Source organism: Papio anubis, chromosome 7 (assembly GCF_008728515.1).
Source record: "Papio anubis isolate 15944 chromosome 7, Panubis1.0, whole genome shotgun sequence".
NCBI classification, from domain to species: Eukaryota; Metazoa; Chordata; class Mammalia; order Primates; family Cercopithecidae; genus Papio; species Papio anubis.
In genome coordinates, this window is record NC_044982.1 from 157,107,137 (window position 1) to 157,121,411 (window position 14,275).

General features: G+C 49.0%; 1 protein-coding gene across 2 annotated transcripts in view; it reads right to left on the minus strand.

Moving 5' to 3' along the window:
- NIPA1 (NIPA magnesium transporter 1) overlaps positions 1-10,978 on the minus strand; it is a 28,163-nt gene extending 17,185 nt beyond the window's left edge. Inside the window, exons 1-2 of one of the 2 annotated variants that reach the window (XM_021940375.1) lie at positions 10,769-10,882; positions 10,178-10,465 (exon numbers count right to left, since the gene is read on the minus strand). Coding sequence is in view for 1 of the 2 variants with exons in the window: in XM_003900681.3 (XP_003900730.1) it covers positions 10,769-10,934 (166 nt within the window). In the remaining variant the exon portion in view is untranslated. Of the gene's footprint in view, positions 1-10,177; positions 10,466-10,768 lie in introns of both variants that reach the window. The other variant, XM_003900681.3, reaches the window with a different exon arrangement.
- Between the last annotated feature and the right edge of the window lie 3,297 nt (positions 10,979-14,275).

Sequence of the window (14,275 nt, forward strand, 5' to 3'; positions counted from 1 at the left end):
AACCATCCCACGCAGGGGAGGCGGAGACCCAGCACCTTCCTCCCTCCCCCTGCCTCTCAACAGGCGTCTATGGTGAGAGGTCTCCCAACCTTTGAGACACGTTTGTCCTTCATATACGGCAAAATGTTAAGCACTTTTCTTTTTTTTTGAGATGGAGTCTCATTCTGTCATCCAGGCTGGAGTGCACTGGTGCGATGTTGACTCACTGAAACCTCCGCTTCCCGGGTTCAAACAATTCTCCTGTCTCAGTCTCCCGAGTAGCTGGGACTACAGAAGCATGCCACCACGCCTGGCTAATTTTTGTATTTCTAGTAGAGACAGAGTTTCACCAAATTGGTCAGGCTGGTCTCGAACTCCTGACCTCAGGCGATCCAACTGCCTCAGCCTCCCAAAGTGCTGTGATTACAGGCGTGCACCACGTCTGGCCTGCTGAGCATTTTTTGAGGAGATTTTTTGTTAATTGCAGATTACAGTAATGAATTCTTTTTTCTTTTTCCTTTTCTTTGAGATGGAGTCTCACTCTATCGCCCAGGCTAGAGTGCAGTAGCACGATCTCGGCTCACTACAACCTCTGCCTCCTAGGTTCAGGCGATTCTCGTGCTTCAGCTTCCCAAGTAGCTGGGATTACATGTGTGGGCCACCACGTGCGGCTAATTTTTGTATTTTTAGTAGAGATGGGGTTTTGCTATATTGGCCAGGCTGATCTTCAATTCCTCGCCTCAAGTGATCTGCCCACCTCAGCCTCCCAAAGTGCTGTGATTACAGGTGTGAATCACCGAGCCCAGTCGCAGTCACTAATTCTAATTGTTTTTATTCTCAGTAGTAAAACCACAATTTAGTATAAGACATACAGCCTGCTAGCCTGCTTAATGGAGCAGCAGAGCTACAGGCATTACAAAAAGTACTTTCAAAATGAAATGGGGCTGAGCCCGGGGGCTGACACCTGTAATCCCAGTATTTTGGGAGGCTGAGGCAGGACCATCACTTGAGCCTAGGAGTTCAAGGTCAGCCTTGGCAACACAGCAAGACTCTATCTCCACGAAAAAATTTAAAAATCAGCTGAGTGTGGTAGTGCATGCCTGTGGTCCCAGCTACTCAGCAGGCTGAGACAGGAGAATCGCTTGCGCCCAGGAGGATGAGGCTGCAGTGAGCCATGATCACGCCACTTCATTCCAGCCTGGGTGACAGAGTGAGACCCTGTCTCAAAAAACAAAAAAAGAATATTGCAATTTGATCACATCACAGTAAAAACTGATTTAGGCAGAACCATCAATGGATACTAAAACAAGTTAATGAAAATTCATTGAGTCACCTCCATAGGTTTTTCTTATTAATTACAAACAGAAAAAGTTATCTTTACAGAAAAGCCTGGTGGACACTGGCTAAGCCAAGTGGTCAAAGTCACCAGCATCAGCTGTGCCGCCTGCCTGCTGCAGCTGTCTCCCAGCCGAGCCATGCTCTGCCTCTGCGGCCGGGCTCCCCTGGAGAGGAGAGCCTGGCACCACTGGGGCTCCTGTCCTGTGTCCCTCAGTGTATCTCATACAAACAGGACCCAGGGTGTCCTATGAAGCAGAAAGTTTAGCGTAGCTTAAGAATGTCCCATGGTGGGCACTGCAGGAAAGTCAGCTATTAATACAGAATCAATGTTAGATTTCTAAATGTGCTCATCCAAGTGGCGATCCCAAAATGCATGCCAAATACTTGAGTGAAAGGTCATCAGGTCCCGAATACTGGTGTGAAAAGTCTGTGGACCAGTTTCCCAACAAAACCACCATAACTAATAAATAAAGTACTTTAAAAAGTGGGCCGGGCGCGGTGGTTCACGCCTGTAATCCCAGCACTTTGGGAGGCCAAGGTAGGCGGATCACAAAGTCAGGAGATCGAGACTAACCTGGCTAACACAGTGAAATCCCATCTCTACTGAAAAAAAAAATACAAAAAAATTTAGCTGGGCGTAGTGGTGGGTGCCTGTGGTCCCAGCTACTCCGGAGGCTGAGGGAGGAGAATGCCATGAACCCAGGAGGCGGAGCTTGCAGTGAGCCAATATTGCGCGCTGCACTCCAGCCTGGGCAACAGAGCGAGACTCCATCTCAAAAAAAAAAAAGTGAATTTAAACTCTGTGGAAATTATCCTAAGATGGGCATACAGAAAATATCTCCTTTTTCATTCCTAATTTTAGTAATTTGATTCTTCTTTTTTGCTTGGTCTAGCGAAAGGTTTGTCAATTTCATTGTTCTTGTCAAAGAACCAACTTTTGATTTTGGTTTTTTTTTTGGGTTTTTAGATTTTGTTTTTTTCTTTTTGATACAGGGTCTCACTCTGTTGCCCAGGCTGGGGTGTAGTGGCATGGTCTCTCAGTTCACTGCAACCTCCACCTCCCAGGTTCAAGCGATTCTCCTGCCTCAGCCTCCCAAGTAGCTGGGATTACAGGCATGGGCCACTGCACCCAGCTGTCCTTTTATTGTAATCAACACGGTTTGGTCAGGAGTTTTTGTGAAGTCATGGGATTCCTGCTACAGCAGCTGGACCGTGTGACCCTCCTGCAGTGAAAGGTGGTCCACGGACGACAGTGACCAGTGCAATGAGGCCCACAGGCTCCCCGCTTTCAGTGCTATGGTTATCCCAACACTGATAATCACATAGCATATGCTTTTGGCAGTTTGTAAAATGTCAAGAGTCACAAAATGGAAAGGAACCTGGGATACCAGGTACACAGGAATGGTAAAGTGAACAAAATGGCTTTTGTTTTTTTCCCAAAGGGTCCGGTTCAGTTCCAAGCATTGCAGGCTCTGTAACTTCTACACTCCAGCAAGAATTTGGATTTGCACAAATCAAAAGGTGTTTAGGTCACCCTCACCTTTTAAACCAGTATTAGGCAAAATTTTTCTGCATCCACAGACATTAAGCAAGTCAGGTTTTTCTCCATCCAGGTACCTACCCCACACCCCTAGCCACAAACAAAAGTGAAGCTCCTGCACATGGTCTCTGAGAGCCTCAGTCCAGGAGTGTCCCCTCTGTTCCGCCCTGAAGGAAGTGCATGGCCATGTGCCCAGCTTCCTCACTGAGCTGGCTGCTCCATTTTCCCTCCTCCTTCTTCAGCCAGGAGCTCCTAGGAGCCTGCATTCCATAGTAGCCCTTGGCCCCTGCCTTATATAGATATCTGTTAGGATATCTAAAACAACTGGGTTTCTTCACAGTTTCACCCTAAGCATTGCTGCCCCTAAGCACTGCTGTTCTGAAAGCTCACTTTCCAGCACTCTCAGTAGGTATCTATGCCCAAGCTTCTCCTCTTCCCAGCTGATGACCGTCCTCTATTAATCCTCAGGTCCTGTGGCCTCAGCAAGAACAGGGAGCTGCAGCACTGAAGGATGCAGAGGATGCTGTTTGTCTTGCCACACTCATGCCTCCTCCCCCATTCCTAGGTGTGGGCTGCAGAGGGCATGATCACTACGTTCCATTGGTTTTCCTCTCATTGGAAACCCTGAGTGCTGACAGTTGCATAGCCGTATACAACAGCTAAACTATAAGACAAAGAAGTGTTTGTGTAAACACTAAAGAGCCTTGTCAGGATGACAGTATCAACTGACAGTGATGCTGTCCAACCAGGGGCATGTGGCTTTAAGACCTTCCATTTAGTTATAAATGTGTCAGAAATGTCCTTAAAAGACAGCTTTCCAGCATAAAAACATAGATGAGCATCCGATGTATTTACCTTCTAATTATTCCACAAAAAGAACTGCTTCCACTTATGTGTGCTCCTAACAGCAACAACAGAAGTAGGTGAGAAAAGCCAAGCAAGGGCCAGGCGCGGTGGCTCAAGCCTGTAATCCCAGCACTTTGGGAGGCCGAGGTGGGCGGATCACAAGGTCAGGAGATCGAGACCATCCTGGCTAACACGGTGAAACCCCGTCTCTACTAAAAATACAAAAAATTAGCCGGGTGTGGTGGCGGGCGCCTGTAGTCCCAGCTACCCGGGAGGCTGAGGCAGGAGAATGGCGTGAACCCAGGAGGCAGAGCTTGCAGTGAGCCGAGATTGTGCCACTACACTCCAGCCTGGGCGACAGAGCGAGACCCGGTCTCAAAAACAAAACAAACAAACAAACAAAAGATTTACTATAAAACTATATAATCAAGACAGTATGGTACTGGCATAAGGATAGACAAACAATACGGAATAGAGTTCAGAAATCGATCTATACATGTACCACCAGATCACAGACTGAATAAAGCACCAGTACAATTCAATGGGAAAAGTCTCCTCAACAAATGGTGCTAGACCAACTGGATATTGTAGAGAAAACGCAGAAGTTTAACTCACGCCTCAGACCATCCTGTAGCTCAAGGTAGCTTACGGACCTAATGGTAAACACTAAAGCTGTGAAGCTCGAAGAACACACAAGAGGATGCCATTGTGACCTGAGAAGAGACAAAGATTTCTCAGGCAGAGATCAAAAGCACCAACCACATAGGAAAAAAACAGATAAATTAGACTTCAACAAAATTAAACATTCCTGCTCTTCAAAACCAACTTTTAGACGAGATGCAGTGGCTCACGCCTGTAATCCCATCACTTTGGGAGGCCGGGGCGGGTGAATCACAAGGTCAGGAGTTCAAGACCAGCCTGGCCAAGATGGTGAAACCCTGTCTTCTACTAAAAATACAAAATTACTAAAAATACAAAAATTAGCTGGGCTCGGTAGCAGGCGCCTGTAATCCCAGCTACTCAGGAGGCTGAGGCAGGAGAATAGCTTGAAACAGGGGGGCGGAGGTTGCAGTGAGCTGAGATTGTGCCACTGCACTCCAGCCTGGGCAACAGAGTGAGACTCCGTCTCAAAAAAAGAAACAGGCAGTTTTAAGAAATGAAAAGGCAAGCCACAAAGAAAATATTTGCAATCCCTATATCTAACAAAAACTTGTATCCAGATTATAGATATATAACATATCTATATGTATTAATGTATATGTGTATATGTGTGTGTATACACACACACACACACGCTTACCAGTCAATAATAAGGCAGAACCCAGCAAGGCATGGTAGCTTACGCCTATAATCCCAGCACTTTGGGAGGCCGAGGTGGGTGGGTCTCCTGAGGTCAGGAGTTTGAGACCAGCCTGGCCAACGTGGTGAAACCCCATCTCCACTAAAAATACAAAACTTAGCCAGGCATGGTGGCGGCTGCCTATAATCCCAGCTACTCGAGAGGCTGAAGTAGGAGACTCGCTTGAACCTGTTAGGCAGAGGTTACAGTGAGCCAAGGTCGCGCCACTGAACTCCAGCATGGATGACAGAACAAGACTCTGTCACCACCCACTCCCCAAAAGAAGTTCACCAACAGGAGAAGAGATACGCAAACTGGTGTACTCAAACAACACAACACTCCTCAGCAATAATAAGAACGTATGACTGATACCCACATCATGATGAATCTTGAAACTATGCCCAGCAAAAAAAGCGGACGTAAGAGAATACATACTATATGATTCCATGTATATGAAACATGGGAACAGGCAAAATTAATTCAACCTATGCAGATGGGTACCAGAGGAGTAGGCACCTTGGTATGGGGGATGGGGCACCAAGGAACTTTTTAGGGTGGCAGCAACGATCCATTTCTTCACTGGGCTGTTGGTTACACAGGCATATTCATTTGTCAAAACTCATCAGACTGTACCTTTATTATCTATGCAGCTTGCTCTATGTAATTATACCCCAATACTTAAAAAAGAAATGGTTGATATGGCCGGGCGCGGTGGCTCAAGCCTGTAATCCCAGCACTTTGGGAGGCCGAGACGGGCGGATCACGAGGTCAGGAGATCGAGACCATCCTGGCTAACACGGTGAAACCCCGTCTCTACTAAAAATACAAAAAACTAGCCGGGCGAGGTGGCGGGCGCTTGTAGTCCCAGCTACTCGGGAGGCTGAGGCAGGAGAATGGCACAAACCCGGGAGGCGGAGCTTGCAGTGAGCTGAGATCCGGCCACTGCACTCCAGCCCGGGCTACAGAGCAAAGACTCCGTCTCAAAAAAAAAAAAAAAAAAAAGAAATGGTTGATAAATAACAGTTAAATTTCTTGGTTGTGAGGATTTCACAGGTAGCACACTTATCCCTGCACTCATGGAGATGTGTACATTAAACAAGCACAGCTTTTTATATGTTAATCATACCCCAATAAAGTGGTTTAATTTTTTTTTTTTTGATGGACTCTTGCTCTGTTACCCAAGCTGGAGTGCAGTGGCACGATCTTGGCTCACCACAACCTCCGCCTCCCGGGTTCAAGTGATTCTCCTGCCTCAGCCTCCCAAGTAGCTGTGATTACAGGCGTGCACCACCACGCTTGGCTATTTTTGTATTTTTAGTAGAGACGGGATTTCACCATGCTGGTCAGGCTGGTCTTGAACTCCTGACCTCATGATCTGCCTGCCTTGGCCTCCCAAAGTGCTGGGATTACAGGCATGAGCCACCATGCCTGGCCCTTAATTTTTTTAATTTAAAAAGTTCAATTTCTGGGTTAGCCCACACAATGCTGACCCTAATACAACTAACCACTGTAATAAAGCTTCTTGCAGTTTCTATGGGAGATGTCATTCCCAGTTTCAAATGGAAATTAAGAGTACAGCACATATTAACACATGCTTCTTCCTCTCCATCCTCCCTCCAGGGAAGCTCAGTGCAGTATCTGTATTCTATTTATTTGTTCCATCTATCAAATATTTACTGAGAATCATCATTGTACACAGTCCTCAGTGAATATAAAGACATAAAAAGTCACAGCTGGGCACGGTGGCTCACGCCTGTAATCCCAGCACTTTGGGAGGCCGAGGTGGGTGGATCACAAGGTCAAGAGTTCGAGACCAGCCTGGCCAATACGGTGAAACTCCGTCTCTACTAAAAATACAAAAATTAGCCGGGCATGGTGGCAGGCGCCTGTAGTCCCAGCTACTCGGGAGGCTGAGGCAAGAGAATTGCTTGAACCCAGGAGGTGGAGGCTGCAGTGAGCTGAGATCATGCCATTTCATTCCAGCCTGGATGACAGAGCAAGACTCTCTCAAAAAAAAAAAAAAAAAAGGTCACTAGACGTGGTATCTGCCCCTACAGAGCACCCCTCTTCCTCTCTGCCTTAACTAGAGGCAATTTCTCATCCTTTCCCCCACCACAGGGACCAACACTGCCCCCACGCCCCTGAGGGCTCAGAAGCCAAGCTAGTAGACTCCTTGATACATGACAGGTAGATGTCAGGTATGACACCTGTACTACTGTGCTCTGCTGATGTGAACAGAAAAATCTAGGATAATGAGCTGTCAGTCACGTGGACTGGTAAGGAACTGGAAATGTCCATGCCATGTAAAAGTGGAACGAAAACATTCATGTAGCCCTGAATATGTTTGCAGAGAACATCTAACGGGGGGGACAAGCTCACAATAGAGTGAACACAACCACAGGACATAAACTGGCACACCTGGGGTGGGCTCAGGGCATGCTGCCTTTTATTCTTTTTTGAGCTAGAGTTTCACTCGTCACCCAAGCTGGAGTGCAGTGGCGTGATCTCGGCTCCCTGCAACCTCTGCCTCCCAGGTTCAAGTGATTCTCCTGCTTCAGCCTCCCAAATAGCTGGGATTACAGGCATGCGACATCACACCTGGCTAATTTTGTATTTTTAGTAGAGACAGGGTTTCACCATGTTGGTCAGGCTGGTCTCCAACTCCTGACCTCAGGTGATCCACCCACCTCAGCCTCCCAAAGTACTGGGATTATAGGCGTGAGCCGCCGCGCCCAGCCAGCTGCCTCATTTTGAAAATTACATGATTAAGAGCTGTACCACCCAACGTGTAGGTCTTAACTGCATCCTGATTCTAAAAGATGAACTGGGCAAAACTTCTAAGATAATCACAGAAATTTAAACACTCACCAGACATGTGAGAACATTAAAAAATTATTCTTAATTTTTTGGTGCAATAAAGGTGTTATGTTTAACAAAGAAATAGTCATTGAAATATGCAGATGAAATGGTAATTTGCTTGGGATCTATTTCAAAACAAATCCTACAGTGGTGTGGGTGGGGTTGGCACTGGGGTACAGATAAAGCAAAATTGGCCAGGAATGATGATTTGTTGTTGTTGTTGGCATTGAGGAGATTCAGCGGGACCATGTGCAGATTTGTTCTTTGGGTATATTGTGCAATGCTGGGGTGTGGGCTTCTAGTGAACTCATCACCCAAATAGTGGACACAGTACCCAACAGGTAATTCTTCAACCCTCACCCTAGTCTTCTACCCTCCCCGTCTAGTAGTCCCCAGTGTCTATTACATCTTTTTTTTTTTTTTTGAGACAGTCTCACTCTGTCTCCCAGCAGGCTCCCTGCAGCCTCAACCTCCTGGGTTCAAACCATCCTCCTATCTCAGCCTCCCCAGCAGCTGAGACTACAGGTGCACCACCACACTCGGCTAATTTTTTTTTTTTTTTTTTTTTTTTGAGATGGAGTCTACTCTGCAGCCCAGGCTGGAGTGCAGTGGCACGCTCTCAGCTCACTGCAAGCTCCGCCTCCCGGGTTCACGCCATTCTCCTGCCTCAGCCTCCCGTGTAGCTGGGACTACAGGTGTCTGCCACGACGCCCGGCTAATTTTTTGTATTTTAGCAGAGATGGGGTTTCACCATGTTAGCCGGGATGGTCTCGATCTCCTGTACTCGTGATGATCCGCCCACCTCGGCCTCCCAAAATGCTGGGATTACAGGCGTGAGCCATTTTTAAGATTTTTAGGATACAGATTTCTTAGAACATCTGATAGGTGGTATTATCATTCTCAATACCTTACCAGTGTTAATACATGTTTTGTGCTTTGGATTTTTCATTAAGAATCACTGCTCCCAGTCTATCACGTCTTTTTTAAAAGGCTGATCTGTTGTTTATTTTCCTATTCACCAATTCCTTTGAGCCACATGGGCTGGGTTGAAACAACACAGTTTTACTCAATTTTTTGGAAAACTAAAGCCTGTATTCAGCTTTCCTTCGTTTTTCTATAATGTCTTACATTTGGTGTTCACGTGTTCTCAGGCTTCTCCTGGTTGTGATGCGCTTTCAGGTTCCATGACCTTCACAGAGGGCTGGTCAGGTGTGCTGCAAAATGTTCTTTTTTTTCTGAGACGGAGTCTTGCTCTGTCGCCCAGGCTGAGTGCAGCAGTGCGATCTCGGCTCACTGTAACCTCTGTCTCCTGGGTTCAAACGATTCTCCTGCCTCAGCGTCTCGAGAAGCTGGTACTACAGGTGCGTGCCACCACACCGAGCTAATTTTTTGTATTTTTAGTAGAGACAGGGTTTCACAGTGTTAGTCAGGATGGTCTCCATCTCCTGACCTTGTGATCCACCGGCCTCGGCCTCGGAAAGTGCTGGGATTACAGGCGTGAGCCACTGCGCCCGGCCGCAAGATGTTGTTCTGCTCCGGTGTATGTGGTGTTTTCCTCATGCTCATGCTAGGGCCGTGGATTGGGATGGTGAGGTGCTTTCTCAGGCCATCCTATTAATAAGGTCTCGCGTGTTGACCATCTCACCCAGTTCTGGGGCACAGACAGGTGCTCCCTGAAGTGTGGCTCCGGTGTGTGTGCAAGTGTGTGCCTTAGAGAGAGACACATCTGCATCCTTGGGAAATCATACTTGGTTTTATTTAATTCTATTTAATTAAATTTTATGGGAAGACCGCTACGCTTTCACTTCAAAGCTGAATTCCTTACACTATCCATGATTGTATATTTTCATTTGAGACTGTCAGGCCCTTTATCTCTTCTCTGAAGCCACGACTGGCTCGCACAGAGAAAGTTTCACCTGCATTCCGGAATGTAAACTATTAAACGAGTTTACTTTCTCTCACAACCCATGACTCGGCGGCCACATCCTTCCCAGGGAGCTCTTAATATTCTTCTGAGAATACGCCAAGAACCACAAGACTTTCTCAGTCCCTCTGGAAGCAATGGAAACGGGCGGTTTCACAGCTGCCACATCCTGCATTGGCAACACCGTCCCCTCCGGGGCCTCCCAGCACAAAGGATACCCGCAGAGAGCTCGGCCCCGCATTGCACGACGGAGTGCGGGGCTGCAGGGCATCCACCTGGGAGGTGGCTGTGGCTCGGCAGGGGCTTGGTTTTGGATCTGCCGCGTGTGTTCTCCATACTGAAGATCACTTACATTCATTTGGTGCAGGTCTACGCCGCAACGGGCTCCGTCAAGCACCCCAGGAACGCACAGCTCTGAGAGCCCACCCGGGTCTTCCTTCTGCACCCGCGAGGCCCCTGCGGGGGACTGGAAATCCCAGGTCTCGCTCCCCCGAGCGCACCCTCGGAGCCGGGCGCACGTCGGCTGAAGCGGCGCTTCCAGGCGGGCGCCGGGCTCCAGCGCCCCAGGACCGCGTCCGCAGGAGGCTCCCGGCCGCAGGTTGCGGGCAAGGCGAGGGCTGCGGGGCGGCGCGGGGAGGGCCTGGACCGAGAGAAAAAGTCAGCCGGGGAAGCGCGCACACCGAAGCAGGCCCCTCCAGCCGCCGGGAACGGAGAAAAGCCGTGGCGGCGGCGAAGCGCCGGGCGCACCTGTGATTCCTGGGCCGCCCCGGGAACCCGAGCGCCAGAACGCGGCGCAGCGGGGACCGCCCCGGGGAGCACCCGCCCGAGCAGCGCTCCCGGCCCGGGCCCCGTCCCCTACCCGGACCCGGACGCCCCCACCTGCAACCGCCATCTCCGCCCGCGGCGCCGCCCGCCTCCCCCACCCGCCCGCCGCCCGCCCTACCTCGCCGCTTGGCACGCACGATGCCCTTCTTCTGTAGCACGAACGTGGACCCGTTCACCAGGCTCGACACAACGGCCACGCCCAGGCCGAGCGACACGGCGGCGGGGCTCGGGCTACGCGCCCCCTCCCCGGCCGCCGCCGCTGCTGCCGCAGCTGCAGTCCCCATTCCGCCCGCGCCCGCCCTCCGAGCCTGCGCCTGCGCGCCGCGCCCGTGGGGCGGGAGGGGGGTGAGCGGGAGGCGCGGGCGGGGGAGGCGAGGGGAGGGGGAGGAGCGGGAAAGGGGCGGGGGCGGGACCGGGGTGCCAGGGACTGGCGTCCAGGGCTGCGGGGACGGCAGTGGCACGGGAGGCGGCGGCAGTGAAGGGCCGGCGAAGCGCTGGGTGGGGCAGGGGTTCCCAGATTTCGCAAATGCAAATGCAGGACTCTGGGTTAAGTTTCCAGCGCGGAGAAACACGCACACTTTCTGAGCGGGGTCCCCTGCAACATCCGGGCGGCGGAGCGCGGCGGGACGCACACGCGGGCAGCGCTCCCCGCAGAGCCTCCAGCCCAGGCCGGCCCAACCTCCCGGAGCGCGAAGCCCCGCGAGCTGCTGCGGAGATTGAGGGGAGCCCCGGCGGTGGGCGTTCCTCCTCCGTCCTTCACGCTGGAGTCAGCGCCGCTGGGGCTCTGGGCTTGTGCTCCCACCGTCTGATTTCCTCGTTTTGATGAACTACAACAAAATTACAGAAAGCTTGAAAAATAGGAAAAAATTATTTTAAAGTGACTCAATTCCACAACCCTCACCTAATTATTAGTATTTAAGGTGTCTTCCCATAGGTATACATACTTTTACATGTTTCCGATTACAATATACGAAACTTCCTTTTTAATATTATATCATAATCAGTTTTCTGTATCGCTACATAAATATAGTTGTTCTAAGGACAGTATAATAATTTGTCTAACCATTCAGCCATTGTTGAGTGTTAGGTTGCTACCACGTTTCTTTGTTTTTTTGAGACAGAGTCTCGCTCTGTCACCCAGGCTGGAGTGCAGTGGCGCCATCTCCGCTCACTGCAACCTTCTGCCTTCAAGCGATTCTCTGCCTCAGCTTCAGCTAGGATTACAGACCTCCACCACCACGCCCAGCTAATTTTTGTGTTTTGAGTAGAGACTCGGTTTCACCATCTTGGCCAGGCTGGTCTTGAACTCCTGACCTCAGGTGATCTGCCCACCTCTGCCTCCCAAAGTGTTGGGATTACAGGCGTAAGGCACCGCGCCTGGCCGGTTGCTGCCAGGTTTGCTTGACTATAAACGATGCTACAAGCTGGGCACGGTGGCTCACACCTGTAATCCCAGCACTTTGGGGGCCGAGGTGGGAGGCTCGCTTGAGCTCAGACGTTCAAGACCAGCCTGGGCAACATAGCCAGACCCTGTCTCTACTAAAAAAAAAAAAAGTAATTAGCGGGGCGTGGTGGCTCCTGCCTCCAACCCCAGCTAGTCTGTAGGCAGAGGTGGAAGGATAGCTTGAGGTGGAGGTTGCCGTGAGCTGCTCTTGCACCACTGCCCGCAAGGCTGGTCAACAGAGCAAGACTGTCTCAAAAACAAACAAGAAAGTATAAACTTTTTGGCAGCTTTGCATACAGCATTATTATTTTGTGACAAAATATAAAATCGGGCCCAGCGCGGTGGCTCACGCCTGCAATCCCAGCACTTTGGGAGGCCGAGGCGGGTGAATCACGAGGTCAGATCAAGACCATCCTGGCTAACATGGTGAAACCCCGTCTGTACTAAAAATACAAAAAATTAACCAGGTGTGGTGGCCGGCGCCTGTACTCCCAGCTACTCGGGAGGCTGAGGCAGGAGAATGGCAGGAACCTGGGAGGTGGAGCTTGCAGTGAGCCGAGATGGTGCCACTCTGCTCCAGCCTGAGCAACAGAGCAAGACTCTGTCTCAAAAATCAAATCACATAATATTTCTGCTTGAAAATTTTTATACTGAATGAATAACCATTTCTTCTTATTCTTTTTTTATTGTGGTAACATATATAGCAGATGTCATTTTACCCACTCTTAAATGTATGATTCAATGGCATTCCTTAACACTTACACAGTGTTGTGCAACCATTACCACTATCTGTTCCCAAAACTTCCTGTTGCCCCAAACAGAAACTCTGTAGCCATTAAGCAGTCGCTTCCCATTTCTCCCTCCTCCTGGTCCCTCATAACCTCTAAACTACTTTCTGTCAGTATGAATTTGCCTATTCTAGGTATGTGATACAAGTGGAGTCACACAAAATTTGTCCTTCCATGGCTGACTTATTTCGCTTAGCATAATGGTTTCAAGGTTCATCCATATTGTAGCATGTGCCAGAGCTTCATTCTTTTAAATGCCTGGGTAATCTTCCATTGTTTATATATATACAACCTTTTGTTTATCCATTCACCTGCCCACAGTTAGCTATTGTAAATAATGCTGCAAGGAACACTGATGTAAATGTATCTGTATGAGTCCCGGATTTAAATTATTTTGAGGACATACCTAGGAGTGGAATTGCTGAGTCATAGTAATTCTATGCTTAACTTTTTGAGGAACTGCCAAACTTTTCTACAGCAGTGATGTCACTTTACATTCCCACCAGCAATATGTGGGCTCCGTGTTTTCCATGTTCTCACCAACACTTGTTATTTTCTGGATGTCTTTTTCATTTTCTTTGTTGTTGTTGTTGTTGTGGGTTTTTTTTTTTTTGCCATCCTAATAGGTATGAAGTGCTTGCTTATTCTTTTTTTTTTTTTGAGACGAGTCTCTCTGGTCGCTTCCAGGCTGGAGTGCAGTGGCCGGATCTCAGCTCACTGCAAGCCCGCCTCCCAGGTTCACAGGCCATTCTCCTGCCTCAGCCTCGAAAGTAGCTGGGACTATACGCCGCCACTGCCTCGCTAGTTTTTTGTATTTTTTAGTAGAGACGGGGTTTCACCAAGTAGCCAGGATGGTCTCGGGATCTCCTGACCTCGCGGATCCCCGTCTCGGCCTCCCAAAGTGCTGGGATTACAGGTTTGAGCCACCGCCACCGCCGCTTATTCTTTTTAAATATTCTTCTGAAGTCCAGGCTCAGTGCTCATGTCCAGTATCCTACTTTGAGGCTGGGCATGGTGGATGACATTGAGGCTGGTGAGCCCGGTGACCAGCCTGGCCAACGTGGTAAAAGCCTCGTCTCTACTGAAATACAAAAAATTAGTTTGTGTGGCGGCCTGAGCCTGTGGTCCCCGCTACTCAGGAGGTTGAGTCACAAGAATTGCTTGAGCCAGGAGGCAGAGGCTGCAATGAGCTGATTTCCCACCATTGCACTCCAGCCTCCAGCCTGGGTGATGGAGCAAGACTCTGTCTCAAAAAAAATATATATATAAAAAATATATTTATGATAATAAATATTATATGTAATATATAATATATATTCTAATTATATATGCATTATTATATGTATTATATTGTATATGTATTATATATGCATTATATATTATATGTATTATA